Here is a 19490-nt window from a genome sequence, read left to right as displayed (position 1 = left end):
TACTCAGCAACGTTTTACAAGGAATTTTTTTACATCCCTAAAATTAAGTATCTATGTTAGCAAATTGCCATCACTATTGCTATCTTGGCAATGTTTTAATTAAGGGAAGATGAGGCAGTAAAATTTAACAACAAATAGTACAAAAACAGAAGACTAATAAAATTTGCACTTTATCACTTTTTTGCATTCAATGATCAGAAAAAATTAGTTGGAGGTTGATATGTATGCACCCCCCCTCCCCCCCAAATTCCCACAACTTTCAATTTAAGCAGTTAAAAAGCATTAAAACTCTGAATAAAATACAATATTTCAAAATAAAGTTCTAAACAAGTCTTATCTGTTCCATTAACTGGTTACTCTGTCCAAAAAATCTACAACTAACTGGTTACAAAAAAATTTACAATTGCCATCCTTACTAATAATTTATTCACATTCCCAGACACAATAATTATTAAATTTTCAGACATTCTTAAACTCCTCAATAAGATGTGTGGGGATGTTTCTCTCTGGTTCCCACGTGGGATCTTCATACCCTTCCCACTTAATAAGAAATTCTGATTTTCCATTTTTCTTCCTTTCACTTAATATTTCATCTACATAGTAGAATCCTGGTTCATTGTCTGTAATTATCAATTTAAAGTAGCAATTAAAAACATGTATTACCTTTCTTTACAAAATACATCAAAAAATATATCATTACATTTAAGAAAAGAATAACAAGTTTAAAAACTTGAATGGGAAATGAAGTGGGTCGGTCATGTGATCAAATCCTGTGAAGGCCATAGGCCTTCTCAGAAGATTTGATCACGTACCGACCCACTTCAGTTCCCATTGAAGTTTTTAAACTTATTTTTTATTACTTATATATACATTTGAGATGGACAATCAAATATAATTGAGTATAAATTTTGCACTAACTGTACATCATAGATTTTGACAAAATTACGCAAGGTGCAAATCGGCTTGAAAAGCGGTTATGTTTCAAATTCATCAGACAGAGGATTCTGTTTTGAAAGTAATATTTTGTTATAGGCAACTTGTGATCAACCATAGTGAGCAGTTTGTTGTCTGGAAATTTTTGAATTCGTGAGAATCAATATTGGATGCTGAAGTCACAGAAACACCTCCGAAGTTTGTTAATCAAAAGTTGGAGGAATTAATTTCAGTTGAAAAGGTATGGATGGAGACACTTGTCAGAGCCAGTTAACTTGAAATCAAATATAAAATTTGATCAAAAACAGTAAATCTTTGATTCCTGTAAGGCGTATTTATTATGATGTAAACACAGAGACACTGGCAACAGCATACACTGTTAAGACAATGCTCTTGATGATTGAATTGTGCTTGTAAACCAAAGTGTTTGTCAGCTCTTTATGCCGTGTTTGCATTGCATTGATATTTTCCAACATTAACAGAATTATCATGGGTGATGTTTAATGAAAAAAAATATATAGAATAGCATTTAAAGTTTATGATGTGGATTTAACTAAAAGAAAAATAAGGGTAAATGTTGAGACTGTGAAGTTGACATGAAACTATTAGTTTTCTATTCTCTATGTAAATTAAATCAAAGAACTGAATTAATTACTTGTTTACATTGTAAAGGATTATTATTTTATTTGTGTATTTTATACATTCTATTACATAAAAAGCATGCTAATACTGTTGAGCAGAACATGTCTTTTTATGTAGATATTATTGTTCCATGTGAGTATAGGTCACGTAATGACCTATGACCTGAGAAAAACTTCATACAGGTATGAAGATATTTGTTCTCTGCAGGTTTATATAATAGAGAGATACCACAAATGTATATATATACATATATAAGTACAGTATGTTGAAAGATTTATATTAGTATTTTTCTAGATTCAATTATGAAATTTATTATTTAATTTCTTGTCACCAAAGTTTTGTTTTAAAAGATCGATGTTAATGTGAATTTATATACATACCATCAAATGCCATTTTCTTCTGTTTTGCCTTTGATTCCTTACCTATAAAGAAATGTAGCAATATAGATACATTAAATTAATATTCTACATGAAAACTAAAGAGATATGAATTAAATTTGTTTGCACAAAAGATTTTTTTTCTGAAGTTGGATAACTCTGTCAAAAATCATTGGACCATGACCAAATTCCAACTTGACCTGTATTCTTTAGGAAATTACCTGCATATGCAATTTAAACCTTATACATACATCCCTTCTAAATTTTGAAAGGGGAAACTGACAAATTCTTATTTTTTTCTAAGTTCAAAAGGGATAACTCTGTCAAAATCATTGGACCATAGCCAAATTTGAACTTGACCTGCATATTCCTATTACATAGCCATAGGTAAAATTTGAGTTGAATGTGTGCAACTGTTGCCTAGATAATGAACGGAAAGTCATTGATGACACAATGACGGAACAGGTTAACACTATAAGCCCCTGGCCATTTTATGGTGAGGGCATTATAAAAATGCAAGACTTTTCCACAAATCCATATTTTAGAACTGTTTGTAGTTTGTGGGGACAAAGGATGTCAAATTCCATTTTATTATTCATTTCAAGCAGAAAAAGTTTGCAAACAACAGTTTACACATTATTTGCACAATATCATATCAATATCTAGTAAAAAAAAAAAAAACTCTCTTTATCCATAAACACAATCCTCTAGGCCTGATTTTAAATATCGGTGTAATAATCTCTCAGAAAACGCAATTATATTAGTTCAATATCAAAATCCTTTAATCATCCTTGTTTCAATTAAGCTACAATCATGCAGGTTTGAAACCGAGTAAAGGCATTAGATTTCTACAATTTTATCTATTTTTATTACATATTGTAGAGGTAAACAGATTAATTAATTTCTTCAATTCTTATTGAAGTTACTTGTGTTATGGAAAAGGCCGGGTAAAGAAGATTACTTCATTTTTATCTAAGTTTATCATAATATTGTAAAGGTAAAAATTTAACTCTAACTTTTAATGTTTCTAACCTTTTGATATATTTGATAATATATTTTCAAGATTATTTAATAAATTTATTAATAATTTCCTTTTTACTTTGTTACAATTAAGCTCAAGATCTAGTGAATAAAGGTGCCCACAGATTTCTCAAATTTGAGATACACATTCCTTTACGAATGATCCTTTACGAATATAGCTTGGTAAAATAAGGTGTATCCAGACATAATTTTGGGGTAAATTCATCAGAAGAACATATTATAAACTGCCCATTTTCAATGAAAAATGAAGAAAGTCAGTTATAAACATGGGAGTTTTCTCCATTTAAGGCAAAGGAAATGTATCAATATTGCCTACCGTCTCTTAGAAAACGGTTTTTCATATCTTCTTGATCTCTACTTTAAAATGATATTAAACGGAATAAGGGTATTGGGGCTACATTTGACATGATATCAAATTGAATTCCATGAAAGTGCTTTATTTTCTACATAATTCTATTGAAGCCGTAAAGTACGGAAAAAATTAAGTTTAAATCATTTATGACGTCATAATGAATCTAGCACCAAGAAGAAAGTCTAAACTCATTTACTAGATCTTGACCTTAAAAAGAATGTTTACTAATGTAATTTGACGCCTCATTAGGAATTCATCCCAAACAAGCACTGTGGCCCATGGGCCTTTTGTGACATTTTTTTTGAAAGGGATATTTTATATGTATTCAAATAGAAGAGAATGATTGACCCTGAAGAAAAGAAAAGACAAAAAAAAAGGGTTCATATAAAACTTATTCTCAGTAGAAGTGCCAATCTTCAAAAAAAATTGCAATATACTGTAGTTTCAGATTTATTAAATGCTTGGAAGGTATCATAATAGGGTATCATACTTGCTAAAATACAAAAAAAACTCATAAAATATGAGCAGAAATTATGATTTAGAGTTAGGGTTTGACATTTCTCAAGTTTTCAACGCTCGAGTTCAGTCAGATTAGTTCCTGTTCACTTTAACAAATGAAGTTCACAATTTTTTTTTTTTTATCTTTCTTTTTATCTCTTTGCCCCAAATTTGTTATTAAAAAACCAAAGAATACTTGATAGTTTGTGGTTTAAAAAAATCTTAGTTGACACCTGTTTAAAAATCTGCATTTATTTAATTGAACTAAAGACAGAGACAACAAGAGGATAATAAATCATGATTGCTTGTTGTTAAGGTGAAATCAAAACCAAATAACACCCATAAAAGAATTTGAAAATGGTCACTAACTTGCATGAAAATAATATTGCTTCAATAGTACCTACATGTATAAATAATTCTATTGCAAGAGTAAGATACTGTGTTTCTTCCAACTCAAAAAATTGTGATGACCATGAATGTATATTAATATTCTCACTTCATTCAATATGACATATATATTTCTATGTAGAAATTTGATCCCCCACTGTGACCCATCCTACCCCCGGGGGTCATGATTTGACCAAATATGAATTTACACTATGTAGTGATGCAACTAATACTGGCTTTACTGCTCTTGAGATTTTTCTAAGGATTTTTCCTAATAAATTTCTGTGAAACTTATATCCCCAATTGTGGCCCCACCCTACCCCTGAGGGTCATGATTTAAACGAATTTGAATTTTTACTATGTAAAGAAGGTTTTAAATAAGCCTCGACCTTTTTGCTCCTGTTTTTCATATAAAAAGGTTTTTAAATGATACCACAAAATTTGCACTATTTCTGAATTATCTCCCCTTGAAAGAAGGCTTGGCCCTTCATTTGAACATGCATACTTCAACCTCCTTCACACAAGGATGCTTTGTAGCATGTTTGGTTGAAATTGGCCCAATGTTTAAAGAGAAGAAGTTGAAAATGTGAAAAGTTTACAGACAGACAGACTACAGACAAAATGTAATCAGAAAAGCTCACTTGAGCTTCCAGCAATAGATTACCAATAAACAAAAAAATTCTTCAAGAATAAAAACCTCTCGGGAAAAACAACTGCAATATTTAATAGAGCTAATTCTTTAACTAAATATATATATATAAATTATATATATATATATATATATATAATCTTATATTTTATTACCTTTGCTTTTCCCTTTTTGTTTCGTCATTTTCCTCATTTCTTTCTTAATTTTCTTCTCTGAATACAAAAAAAAAATTTGATGTTAACTTCATGCTAATAATTCTTTTTCAGTCCTCTGAAATAACTATTAGTGAATCTTTTGGAAAAAAATAGTTGTGGTAGAAATAGAAGATTATTCCAAATGAATTAATTTTTTTATTATTTTTTTTATTTTAAATAAAGTTTTCAAAAATCAAAGTTTTACCATTCGGCTCCACAAATACGGCACTGGAAACAAGGTTCCTTTCCTCCACAGACACATCAGTACCTTAAAAATAGACAAAGTTTCTAACAATAAAGCCCAAGGGGTTAAATGGTCACCTAAGTATAATACAACACCATGAAAAATCCATTGTGATACAAGTAAAGACTAATAATAACTAACAGGTAAAGATATGTTGCCAAAAGAAGGAGGATGATAGGAATCAACAAAATAATTAGTCTAGTACATACTCCATAACAAAATTTAAGGTAGCTCTATCTAATTTTCTTAACATACCCCCAGTTGTCACTATCATGATGCAAACTAAACAAAAGAAAAGTGCTTCGATCAGCACTTTTAGTGCACCCATCTTGTTCCCTCTAACATTGGCTTCTCTTAATCTTTGAAGAAAATTTAATTTACGAAGATATTAGATTTTAAAACCTGGTCTATAGAGATAACACCAGACCCCCCACCCCCACACAAGAGCATGAAATTCATAATTTTGGAGGACACACCCTTGCTCATCATTATCATGCACCATTTTTACAAAATACCCAGAAACAATGAATATTTTAAAAGAATGCATTTTCACCTAACAATCAGTAGAGCCCCACCTTAAAATTATTTAACTCCTGCCCTAGGGTCCTGAAAAATCTCTATTTTAGAAGAGACACTGTGCTTTTCATTACGATACATTTAGTTTTCTTATACCAAAACAGAAAAAAGGATTGTCAGAGAAATTGTGCATTTTCAGGGTGTCTTCCCACTTAGTCAACATTTTGAAAAAATACAGGTAAAACACAGGTAAATGTGTGTTGGCTAAGTGGGAATGGGGTGCATATTGAGAACAAAAGAAATAAAGGACTATATTCGGTAATGACCAATATTTGCCCCCAAAATCAAACTTTGATGGAGAAATATATAATTATGTTCTAAAACAGGGGGATATCTGCAGACTTCAAAGCACTGAATATTTTCATAATCCATGACGCCAAATGTTAGATATGACGTCAGAAAAATGACGTAAATTCAAAATTTCCATGATTTATACAGAAAAAGGTGTATATTATGTCAATATTTTGAGTAAAAGTCACCGAGCGCAAATCTGCTCCAACTCAATATTTTGATATAATGTGTAGAATGATAATATCAATGAAATATGTAAATATTGTTCTGGAGCAGGCCTGCGCTGTATAATTTTATAGTAAAAATTGAACAAATTTTGTCCATTTTTTCCTGTTCCTGAAAAAGAACACAAAATCCTAATAGTTCGTGATGTCATAGAAGAAAAAATTGCTAATAACCTACTTTGAAACTATAACATTTTTTGCTAATTTAGAATTCTCATACAATATATACAATTCAGCACATTTCAAGATATTATCAAAAAATGACTTTTGTGGGGGCAAAAATATGCATATACCGCATATAGTTCTTACAGGTAGACTATAGTCTGTTTTAAGCTACATGTACATGTGTAAGCCAAATAAAATAATTTATTTAATTTTGTAGCATGTACATAAGAACACCATGATGAATGTAATATTTTTGTGATGAATTGAGTTTCAGTGCAAGTACAAAAATATCTTTTCTTAAATATATAATAATAATTGATTACAGTGTGATTTAATTAATTATTTTCAATAATTAACGGTTTTAATCTTCTTTATTGCTGTGTTGTATCACAATTTGTTTGTTTGTTTTAATTTTTAATTTTCTTTGTCACATTTGTAACATCTTTTGCGAGAAATGTTTTTAAATATATTTATTATAAAATAAATATTCAAAAATCGATCACTGTATAATCAATAGAGCTCTCCCCAACCACCACCAGAACCCCTTTGGGGCCATAACTGTCACAATTTTGGTAAAGGTAGAGTAATTGCTTGATCTTCATAACTATGCACCAAGTTTATCTGCTAAATATAAGATGATAAGAAAAAAATATATGCATTAATTTTCACAATAAGAGTACAGCTCAACTCTTTCTCTAGAACCCTGACCTTGGGGCCATGAATTTCACAAAATTGAAAGAGGAAACAATGTGCATTACAATCATGGTAACAGTTTAACTGCTCAATGCCTGGGAGCAAGGAAGATTTTTTTAAAGATTAAAGATTTTATGGTTTTAGTGCCACCCCTCAGATCCCAGTGGGACAGGCACAACGAAAATCAAAAAAATTTGTTTCCCTTTACTCAAAGATGCTTAATGTAAAAGGTGGTTGAAATTGGTTCTGCGGTTCCAGGGATAAATCTGAAAATGTTCCAAAGTTAATGGTGGACTGACGACTGATGATAGATTAAAAAAGGATGACAAACAAAAACAGTAACAATAAGTCACCTGAGGTGACCTTAAAAATTTCAATTTCCGCAATTGAAGTGCTTAAAATTACAAATTAAACAATTACAAGTTGCAGAATACCTAGTTCTGATGTCACTCCAAGTATGCCAATAAGGTCATTTCCCACATCCTCCATCTCTGTAGTGGCATGCTGTGCTGAAAAACATTTTTTCAGATGTTAATTCACATGTACCTTATTGAGTAATATTAGTTTCACATGACAGTCACCATGGACAAACCACCCTACAATGGTTCAACAAATAAATCATTTTAAGTAATTTACCTATCAAACTGGTTGTTGAAGCAGATGCTGCACAAACAATATAATATCCGGTATTTTTTTTTTAAAAATGCAAATTAAAGTTGAACACAACTCATAAATAGGCAAACGCCATATTTATTTTCTTATCTCCTATCTATCAACATTGTGGTATATAAACCCTTGCGTTTGTTAATCAGGATTTTTTGTATGTTGTCACTGTGGCATATAGAATATGAAACTATTTTGCACCACCTTGATTGCTATGCAGCAAACGATGAAGACAAAATCATTCATTTCTACATCACAACATAAACAGGCTAGTAAATCTAAGTTCAGGCAAGTTAAACTGTAATTTCAACACATTTGTTCAGACTGACAAGGGAATATTTCTCAGAAAAACATGTACTGTTATCTAACCTACATTAGTGTGTAAATAAAACAATGGATTGAAGTGAACACTTATTTCCACTAGGAAAGTGATTGACATTGTATATGCATTCAGAATCCCTCCAAAGCATTTCTAGATTGTACTCTTTATTAAAAAAATCTTCTTTATTCTGTTTTCTTTCCTGATGAATATGCTCTACCTGTAAAACCTTTGTTACCTACTAAGTACTTATTTTTATTTCCTCATAAAATATTAGTAATAAGATGTGTCCTGATCAAAATATGTACTGTATGTTTTGTGGCAACTGTCTTCCTTAAGCATTGCCTCACAATTAATCATTTCTGAAAATCAAAATTTAAGAAAAAATCCTACTGAAAATGATTTTTAGAAATATTGTAAAGTAAACAGGGTTATTTCTTCTAGGCAGCTTGAGTTTACACGTTATCAACATTCTTTTCTAGTACGTAGCTCAAGCTACTTAACAGACATTGATGTAACTGGTCACATTTTTTTTGGTAACATTTACAGTACATGTAGTAAACTACTAATCTAGATTTTGTATCAGTTTAAAGATTACATAAAAAACATCTGTGAGCGAGGAAAATACATTATAATGAAAGCTTTATATCACTACCAATCAGATATATATGCATACATGATGATGTAGGCAATGGTTCCAATGATGATGGCCTAGTAGAGGAGGTAGATGGTTCATTAGAGGATGCAGATGATGAGTGTTCAATGAATGGTTCCTGGGATAGAGAATCTGTAGGTTCTTCTGCTGACTGTGGGTAACTTGATAATAGGGAAAAAAATCAAAATAATTGCATGAATTAGGAATTTTAATGTAATATATTAAAAAAACTAAATGTGTCCTATTGAAGCTAATTGTGGCCATTGGGCATAATAATGAAACATTCAATACAAACATATTTAAAAAATGTACAAACTGAATATATACCCCAAAAAATGAAATTTCATTGATTTCAAGCAGTGTAAATGTGTCCAAGAATACCAGTCGTAGTTTAAGGATATTTCATCCCCTGGCCATAAGCAACCTTTGCATCAAGTTTGAGTCTCTGCAATCTCTACATATTCTGAAATGATGCACTTGGCCTAGCTTCTTGACACTCCCTAATATAATCATTTTTTTGGTGAAAAATTAGGGTCGAGCTATAAGGAAAAATTCAGTAAACCCTCTGAACACCCCAATTAAGTCAAAACCAACCCTTCCTTTGCAAAGTTTGGGCTTCCAAAACCCTACCAAATGTCCCTGGAGGAAAATATAATATTTCCCCTATTAAGGAGGAGCAGTGAAGCAGTCTTTTTTCTGTAGAAATGCTTAAATGCCCATTCAAAGTAGTGATGTTCTCCATGAAAAAAACATAAAGTAGACAAACTTGTTCATCTAAGCTTCTGAATTTCTTGTGAGTTAGAGAGGAAAGGAAACATTTTCTTTGAATAAGTGAATTTCGATCTTTACATGTGAATCAGCTACTATATGTAATTAAAGCTTAATGAAATGTTCAAAGCATTTCTACAGTAGAACATAGGTATATGCTAAGAGTGCAAATTCATCTGAGTGTTACTTCTTTCTTTTTATCAAAATAAAGAGACTACCATATACAGTGTAACCCTGTGCCTTTAAATGCTTTTTAAAGCATTAAACACTTTTGATCAAATATGACTATTATACACATACTTTACTGAAATGCTGGGACAAGATAACAACAGCTGCAGCTTTTCTTCTCCATAGTGTGATGGAGGGTGCAAAGGTAAGACAGCCTGGGGAAGTCCCTCCACCACAATATCCCCTTTACGCACCATCTTGTAGGGAAAGCACCCTGCTTTGCCTGAAGCCTTTCCTGTTAAAACAACTTTACATCATTTTCCATAGTATCAGTCATGAACTATTAGTGTTCATCTTCAAAGTAACCCACAAAAGATTCTACAATTCTGACCTTAGCTGCGGGTCTACACATTTTTGGAGGAATTTAAATAAAGCTTTTGAAAATTAATTACAATATATATATATTTATATATATATATCCTGGGAAAGCATTTTTTTTCAATAGGAATCTTATTTAAAAAATTTATCAAGCTATCAAAGTAAAGAAAATAAATAGGAAACAGAAGCAGGCAGAGCATATTACATCTCTTTGGAGAATGTTTTGAAATTCATTACATTCACAAACTTGATAGGTATAAAATTTTTTTTGAATGATTATTTTAAAATTTCCACATATAAACATATTTGGAGAGTTTAACTTATGTTAAGACTCAAAACATTGCAACACATTCTGAACTAAAGATAGTTTTAAAACTTCTGATTTTTTTCTTTAAACCACTGAAGTTTGAAAAATTTAATTCTCGGGACTTAATATTGTACTTTGATCATTTAATTAGGTAGTTAATAACACACATTTTGATAGGGCCAGTGCTTGATGTATCCATCAACATTAATTCTTGTCATGTAACAAGACCGATCTATAATGAGATTTAAACTGAAGTTTGTGACATATTTCTGGCTAAGCCAAGTCGATACACTAAAATGTTTTCCAGAATTGGGATATAAAAAATTAATCCTTCATTTATTTTATGACTCATTTCCAATTTAATTAGATTTCAGCTATAAAGCAGGAATAAACTTAATTTTTATTATTATACATGTACATGTATATGCAATATATATTTTCGGATTTTGACAAAAGGAACATCGTCTCCCTAAGAACCCAAATGGTAGCTAAGGGACAAAACTGGTCTGAAGAAACTGAAACCACTTTTGACCTATACTGTTCAATAAAAAATCTCAGATATATTATATATTTGTATGATTTTAACAATTAAAAAAAAATTCAACACACTTCTATACACTAGACTTGAAATGATCATAAAATCTATACTAACTGTATAATTCGTTCATGTGTACTTGAACTGTCTTTCGCAGCTCATTGACTTTTGATTTCTCTGGAGTAGAATAATCTGTAATAAATAAAGATTATTAAAAATACATATTTCCTTTTTGTGATTCTCATTTCATTATAAAAAAAAGGGTCATCATATATTTTTGAAAAAAAAAAGATTTTCAGACAAGACAAAAAAAATTTTTCTTTGATCTTCAATCTGGGACAGATCGAAATATCAAATGGATAACAAAATGCAGAAGTACAAAATACAGGAAAACATAAAATTTACAATCCATGAAATACACTTAACTTAATATGTACTTTATTTTCTCCATACCTAAGAATTTATGTTTAAAAATATATTTTTTACTAAAGGATGAATTCCCGGAACTATGATCTGGGGCCCCTTTTCTACGATGAATTATAATAAACCTCATATCAATCTGGTAATTTTGAAATAAGAGTAAAGGAAAATAACACCTTGAGAAAATAAATATCTATAGTTTGTATTCTTTATAAGTTGTAGGAATGCCACATTATAGAGGAATTTTTAGACCCTAGCTATTACAGCTATAACTGGTTTGTGGCTTTTTTCTTTTATTAATATAGATGAAAGTAATGGGCAGATAAGTATTAAAGAAGGATATACAGGTCTGAGAAATTATTTTAAAGGGCTATTGTTATTATTTCACAGTTCACAAAGAGTTGCTTATTGACAAAAATTGTCCAATCCAATGAATGAATGATGCTTACAACAAATTTGCATTTTATCACAGACACATATGGTTCAGGTCAATTTACATCCCATCTCTTCTACATTTCAAACTTTAAGTGGTCAACAAAGGCCATTTATAAATGATGATGTGAGGAACCTGTCTATTTTTTTGGGACAAGTCAAGAAATGCACATAAAATTTGTATTCACTGATACAAGGGAATATATATAGGCAATTGTCCATCAATCCCTTGCCAAATGGAGTGGAGAAAAATAGAATTCTAGAAAGTATGTCAATAAAACAATTGTTTTTAATTGTGAGCATAGAAATAATTAATAGCAAAGTATGGTTCATATTTCATCTGACTAAAATGCATGAAAAAATAATATTGTCTATCCAAAAGCAAAAAAAAAAAAGTTGTTTTTTTTCTTAAATACTAAAATTTCCTAGCATTTGTATTTTTGTATTATTCACCTGAAATGCTACTCATTAATCTGATTGGTTGGTTTGAATGTCACATTGGTACCTCAATTAGCACGTGAATTTATTTTGATTGGAAAGGCCAACAAGATTTTCAAATGTTTTAAAACACACTATTTGAGTACATTTTTCTCCTTTCACATATAGGTATGTATAGACAATAAAATACAAAGATATATGCCAAAGGGGCAAAATGTACCCTCTTTTGCTGGTATATTTTTAAGGCTTCATTTCAAAGAGTGAGGCAACTTCATGGGCCAAAATTCAATGGAAATCGGATGTAAACATAGTAGGCCTACCCCCAAAAAATATTTAATCTTTCACATGGTGTTTGTTTTTGGTAAAAGTGGTATTCCATGATATTATACTTTCACGTAAATTATTAGAATCTGATTCAAAGGGTGTTATTCCAAAAAATATTGACTGCGCAGAATTTATGCACACAAGGTTCACTGTAATATGTATTTGTATAAAACATTCAGTATAATATAATAAATACTGTATGTAGCTGAGTGTAACATTGAAAATTTTCACCCCTCGAAAAAACCATTGTCAACCTCGGCTGTGCCTCGGTTGACAATGGTTTTCTTGGAGTGAAAATTTTCAATGTTACACTCAACTACATGCAGTATTTTTATAATGATACACATATCAACAATTAAGTGCATGTATGAATAAGAGTAAAATTAAGATTTTATTTTTTTGTCATAATCCTTATCGATTATTACAAAAGTTGACATATAAACCAATATCAATTTATAGACCTCCCTTACCAAACTGTTATGTTTGCTGCAGACCTGCAGCAAGTCTGCTGCAAGTTTGCAGCAAACAAAATTGTTCGCAGGAAGAAAATTTTCTTGTTCGCAGATGATTGCCGCTAGCTGCGATCTTGCGGCAAACATTGCAGCAATTGCTGCAAGCTTGCAGCAAATTCGCAGGAACTCAACATGTTTGCAGGAACATTGCAAGAAACATAAACGCGAATCTGTTGTTCGCAGCAAGTTTGCAGGAAACAGTCAACAAATTGAATGTTTGCAGGAAGTTCGCAAGAACAGTAAACAAGACAAATCAGCCAATGAAATGCAGACTGTACTGAGGTCAATACAGAATTCGCCATTTTGAAATGTTTGAATTGAAGTTGTAGATGTTTCAGTATTTTGTTAGGAATATATACCATTTTGAATGATTACAAAAGCATAATTCTGGATGTAGGACTACATTAATTGGCATACAAACATCTAATTGGTAAGATCTGATTTTGTTTTATCTTAATATGAAACAATTATCTCTTGAAAAACTGCTGTACTTGCTAAATCTAAATCTATTTATGACTTTCAATCTTTATTTTAATATCACATTTGTATGTTTCTTTAATGTATTAAAGTTTCAAAACCAATTTTTATAAATATTTATACGTTTTCAAATAAACTGGTATTAACTGTAAAATTTTAATTTGTATGTACATAGAGTTATGTGCAAGGGTTCTTAATTTTTTCTGTACATGTCTATTACATCTGTACATGTATATTACATTTGAATTAAGAATAGTATGGGAACCTTGTCTAGGAACAAAAAGAAAGACTGTCAACAATTCAGAAACTTGCATCATTTCAGACACATATGGTGGATTTTCTCTATAATTAACAGAATAAGGTCAGGACAAAGGCTTTCTGTAAACTTGTTGCTTGTATGTAGGAATGTGCTGAAAACAATAAATATATTGCTTGCTGCAAGTTAGCAGCAATGTTTGCCGCAAGCTTGCAGCAATGTTTGCTGCAAGCTTGCAGCAAGGTTTCCATATTTGGAAAACCCAATGTTTGCTGCAGACTTGCAGCAAACCTCATTTGCATGGTAAAATGTTTGCAGCAAGCTTGCTGCATACCTGCCGCAAACTTGCTGCAAACACAGAAGCTTTGTATAGGCTGTCATGGTTTCTTTAGCTTCATTGCCGCAAGCTTGCAGCAATGTCTGCAGCAGGTTTGCAGCAATGTTTGCTGCAGACTTGCAGCAAATGTTTGCAGGAAGGCAGTATTTTTGGTAAGGGCTACTAACCTTGATTACAAAATCGGCTGAAATTTGGTTCAATATCCTCACGATCAAGGAATTCTCGACCCCTCCCTGTTCCAACGCTGTGGACAGTATTATTTTCAGCCACCAAAGCGAAATTGGGCAAGCCCATATTTTCCAATCGCCTACTCTACAAATATAGATCATTTTACATTATCAAAATGAGTTCAATTAAAAGAAGACTCAAATAGAATTCAAGAAATCAGCATTTTTTGGTCCCAAGATGACTGCAAAAACCTGATACTTATAATTTTCATGATATATAATATGAAAACAGATTCTTTTCAACAAAAAATGGAGATTAAATGACATTATAAACATGACAGTTATAATAAAACAGGCCTTTCAAAATCTGCTAGTACCTGATATTTTTACCTAGCTGAAATTATGATTATACCAGCCAAAATATTTGATAGAGAAAAATTGAATACTTCATTTAATCAAAATCTTTTCTATAAGTTTCCTCCTATTTTTATAAAAATACTGTCTGTTTCTAGTCAGGAAATAAGTTTGTTTTGAGTGACTTAATTTATATACATAAACAATGCATACCTTAGTACATGCATGCATTTATGAATATAATATTAACAAATTAATTAATTTGTTTACATTATTGTGATAATTAAAACAAGCTTGGATTAAACTATCATAAAGGGAAATCATATTAATCTGTGGTGGTCGGTTCATATGTGGTAGTGTACATTAGATACAGTACATGGTATCCTACTAGCTTGGACTAGTGGGTTAACCCACTGGACTGGCATGCCAGAGTCCCTGGATTCAATCCGAAGCCAATTCAGATAAATGTCTCTGTTGCACATTGACAACCAAAATTTAACTGGATTTTGGGGTCATAATGATTTCATATTTACAAAACATTCGTTGTAGTGTACTGATACATTGTAAGATGTCCCTTGTGGATATGTTAATTCATAGGCAAGATTAAATTCATGAAATCCATGAATATTAGTCCTTCATAATCAATTATTAATCCACAGCAGTAGAGGCAAAAATAATTAGGTTAACATGAATAATTGTAAAAAATCAAAAATCTCTACTAAATATATAAATATCAAAATCTAAGGTATTTACAGTCCATTCCAGTTGCTTCAGAAGGGTTCTAATGGTCTTCTTCTGAGTAGTGGGATCATCATTTGTTGATACACTTCCCCCCTCTTCTGACATCTCCCTTGCCATCTTTGCGTACCTCTCTTTCTCCTTCTCTCCAGCTGCCTCCCACTCCATTTTCCATATTGAAGGATTAAAGCCAGGATGATCTACAAATTTGAGTATTTTTCAAGTGAAATAGAACATACATGTAATCAAGATAATAATGTAAAATAATTTTCTTACTAAATTAATAAAACTTAATAAATATATGTATGAATGTATGTGGCATCCGGTTATAAAAAAGGAAATGAAGATACAAATAATATTATTTGACAAACAAGAGGCCCATGGGCCTTATAGGTCACCTGAGTATCATGTAGCAATTGAATTTGGGCCTTGTGTTAAACCAGAGGACATGAAATTCACGATTTTGAAGGAGGCAGTACCAGTGCTCATCATAACTCTACACTTAGCATGCTTACTTTGATTACTTAATACCAAGAGGCAGAGCAGAAGAACAAAGAAAAAATGCATTTCCATCATATAATCAGTAGTGCCCCACCTCACAGGAATCCCTGACCCTGGGGACACACATATCACAATTTTGGGAAAGGTACCCTTGCTCATCATAAATCTTTGATTAATAACAAAGAGCAGATTTTAAAAGAATTAATTAAATTTCAGAATATAATCATTAGGGGCCCCCAGCCAACAGGTACCCCCCAGGGGCCATCAAATTAACAACTTTGGAAGAGGCACCCTTCCTCATAATAACTATGTACTTAGATCATCGGCATAAAACCCAGGACCAGAAGAGAAGATTTTCAAAGAATTAATGCATTTCCACTATATAATCAATAGAGCCCCGCCCTAACACCAGAACCCCTGACCCAGGGGCCATGAAATTCACAATTTTGGAAGAGGCACCCTTCCTCATCATAACTATGTACACAGTTCATTGGCTTAATACCCACGAGCAGAGGGGAAGATTTTTTAAGAAATAATGCATTTTCACTAAATTCAATAGAGCCCCATTCTAGCACCGGAACTCCTGATCCTGGGGCCATGAATTTCACAATTTTGGTAGAGGGCTCATTGCTTCTTACATGTGCAATCATGCGAACAGTTTGACTGTTTGATGTCCAGGAGCAAAGAAGAAGATTTTTAAAGATTGCATTAATTTTAGTGGTTTTTGCCCCACCCCTCAGGCCCCAGGGGGGCAAGAGCCATGGATTTCACAATTTTTACTCCTCTTCACCTATAGATGCTATATGCCAAAACTGGTTGAAATTGGTTCAGTGGTTTCAGAGAAGAAGCTAAAAATGTTCAAAAGTATACGACCGATTGACTACGAACGACAACAGATGAAAACATATATCAATAGGTCACCTGAGTGAGTCAGGTGACCTAAAAAAGGGAACTGTCACTTAACTATATCAAAACTTGATTGGTTATTGGATTAAATTTACCAGATTCTATAATTTTCAAAGTGAATTATAATTCATTGGAAAAGTTTAAAAAAAGGTTTTTTAAAATTTTAATAGTCAGATCTTACCCTTGGAGTATTCCTTACAAAATAAGGAATAAGCAGTTGGCCTTACTGCTGGGAGTGTCTTCCTTTGAACCAATTTACCATGTCCACTTTTGGATTTGTGGTAATTTCCCAACCAATTCTGAAATAAAGTATATATATATATATATATATATATATATATACATGTGTGTATATATATATATATATATATATATATATATATATATATATATATATATATATATATATATATATATATATATATATGAAAAAATAAAACACCACAATCAAGCATTTAATATTAATATTATTAATACGTACTTCTGTTATTGTAAAAATATGGATTAACCTAGAGCTTTTGATCAAACTGAGGCAAATACATGGTACATGTACCAAGGTTTATTTATCTAAAAACAAATTTAAAGCATAAATGGATAAGGGAACTACCTTTACTTGAAGTTCTGTTAAATTTAATTTTGCTGCCAATTCCTGGTGAGCACCTAACCAGGCCTTTCCTTTCCTTGTGCCCTGTCCATAGGCCTCCTCCAGCATCCTCACTTGTTCTGGCGTAAATTCTGTTCTCTTTTGCTAAAACATTGAATGTTCGAACAAAACTAAATTTTCACTATACTCAGTTTTACAACAGAATTTGAGATAAAAATTGATCTTTCTGGGACATTAAATAGTGAGTATTTATCAAAGTGTACATGTAAAGAATTATTTAGATTAATCAACTACATAAATGTACATATACTTAAAAAATAAACACCCTCACTTTTGTACCTTTCATCATTGTTACTTTGGATACCCACAGGTACATTAATAATATAAAGAAGTCAATTGATGAGTACGCAATACACATGCCATAGGCGTAGGAACTGGTGGGGGGGGGGGGGGGAGGGGGCTAGGGGGGGCTTACTTTTTTTGCAAAGATATACATAATATAGGCATTGAAAATTGGGGCTTACCTTTTTTCGTTGGTTTAGCCCCCCACTTTCAATTAGCCACCCCACTTTTAATTTGCTTCCGACGCCTATGCATGCATATAAATCTATAAACATGATAAATGCATTCCTATACAGAGTATGGATATCTTTCTCATCATAAAAGGGGGTTTAATTGGTATGTGGTTGAAGAATTTCTGACAGGGGCTAGCAATTTAATTATTCAGGTCAATGGGAAGGAATTCCATGAATTTTCCCACTACAGCCCCCCCCCCTTTTTTTCAATAGACCTTGGGGGGGAGGGGGGGTCATGCCAAGCTCGCTGACACCCCTATTATTTTGTTGAAAAATGCGATAGAAAACACAACCATTATGTGTCATCTCAATAATTACATCCGAGAACTTTTTTACTTGGCAGTGCCTGGAGTCCAAACTGAAAATATTTGCCCACCCCCTCCCAATCTGAAATTGTTTCTATATATATATTCATTAAAACGGTACCACTTCTTCTAAACAGCTTGTGTATGAGATTACTTTTAGTTTATGTGAATATTCAATATAAAAATGTAAATTTATCATCATATTATTATGTATGTATAAATACTGAGTGTACAAAACTTTTTACAATGATTCTGAAAAATAATCCGCGACCCCCCCCCCCCCCTTTCCATTTTATTTTATCTACATTTTTCATAAGCAAACTGGTGTTTTACACTTACCTTTTCCATTTTAAGTCTTCAAATCAGTAAAGGATTGACAAAACTTGACTAAACTTCCTTGATTACTCTCTTCTTCTCTTCTTTTGTCTTTGTAAAGCGCACGTGCAATATAAAATGGCGAGTGACGGTGAGGCTGATCATCAACACCCGTCTTTAAATTATCACGTGACAAAATTTTACATCAGTCTGTTAAATATTTTATAATTTGCTAGGCTATTATATAGGCTAAATATGAAATAAATCAAAGTGTACACATGTGATGGTCAACAGCAGGAGCGGGCATCTGGCACTGATAACAAACATGACGGGGGGGGGGGGGGGGGTCTTATAGGTATGCAGCCGACACTGTATCATATATCATATTTAAAAAAACAACAACAAACAAACACATTTCAAATGTATTACTTAATAAATATATAAATTATCGTACTATTGTAACTTGATTTGTTCTTCTCAATAAAATTAATAAAAAAATAAAAGTTAAGAAAAGAAAAAAAACAACTTAGGTACTCTATTAGGAGAAGTGCAGTACGTGCTCAGCAAAATCGTTTTCAAAAGTCTCATATCCAGATATATTTGGCCTTATCATATTTATATATTTATTTATGCATTTTGTTACATAAAAAAAAAAATCATGAATATGAATAATACTTGTACGAATTAGTTTTTCCTCTGTTAAGACCAGAGACTTTCCGTATTGCGTCTGGTGTTACTGTTCTGAACGCTAACCCCAATAGTATGTGGTA

The 19490-nt window shown here is 31.9% G+C and overlaps 2 protein-coding genes across 2 annotated transcripts in view; both read right to left on the bottom strand.

Annotated features, from left to right (window-relative positions):
* Positions 1 to 19490, bottom strand: part of LOC133176085 (uncharacterized) — a 56527-nt gene that overhangs the window by 29817 nt on the left and 7220 nt on the right. The gene's annotated exons all lie outside the window — the stretch shown is intronic.
* LOC133176084 (uncharacterized) lies at positions 328 to 19005 on the bottom strand. The gene is made up of 13 exons (XM_061311256.1): positions 18745 to 19005; positions 17529 to 17669; positions 17103 to 17220; positions 15530 to 15714; positions 14423 to 14567; positions 11177 to 11251; positions 9972 to 10134; positions 8925 to 9064; positions 7701 to 7775; positions 5279 to 5341; positions 5035 to 5091; positions 1956 to 1997; positions 328 to 620 (listed from the first exon to the last, which is right to left on the bottom strand). The coding sequence occupies exons 1-13, from the start codon at positions 18751 to 18753 to the stop codon at positions 460 to 462; spliced, it is 1374 nt and encodes a 457-aa protein (XP_061167240.1). The 5' UTR covers positions 18754 to 19005; the 3' UTR covers positions 328 to 459.

Source organism: Saccostrea echinata, unplaced genomic scaffold (assembly GCF_033153115.1).
Source record: "Saccostrea echinata isolate AGI-Se365-2 ecotype Australia unplaced genomic scaffold, CSIRO_AGI_Sech_v1 ptg000065l, whole genome shotgun sequence".
NCBI lineage: Eukaryota > Metazoa > Mollusca > Bivalvia > Ostreida > Ostreidae > Saccostrea > Saccostrea echinata.
This window is presented reverse-complemented; position numbering and strand designations above follow the sequence as displayed.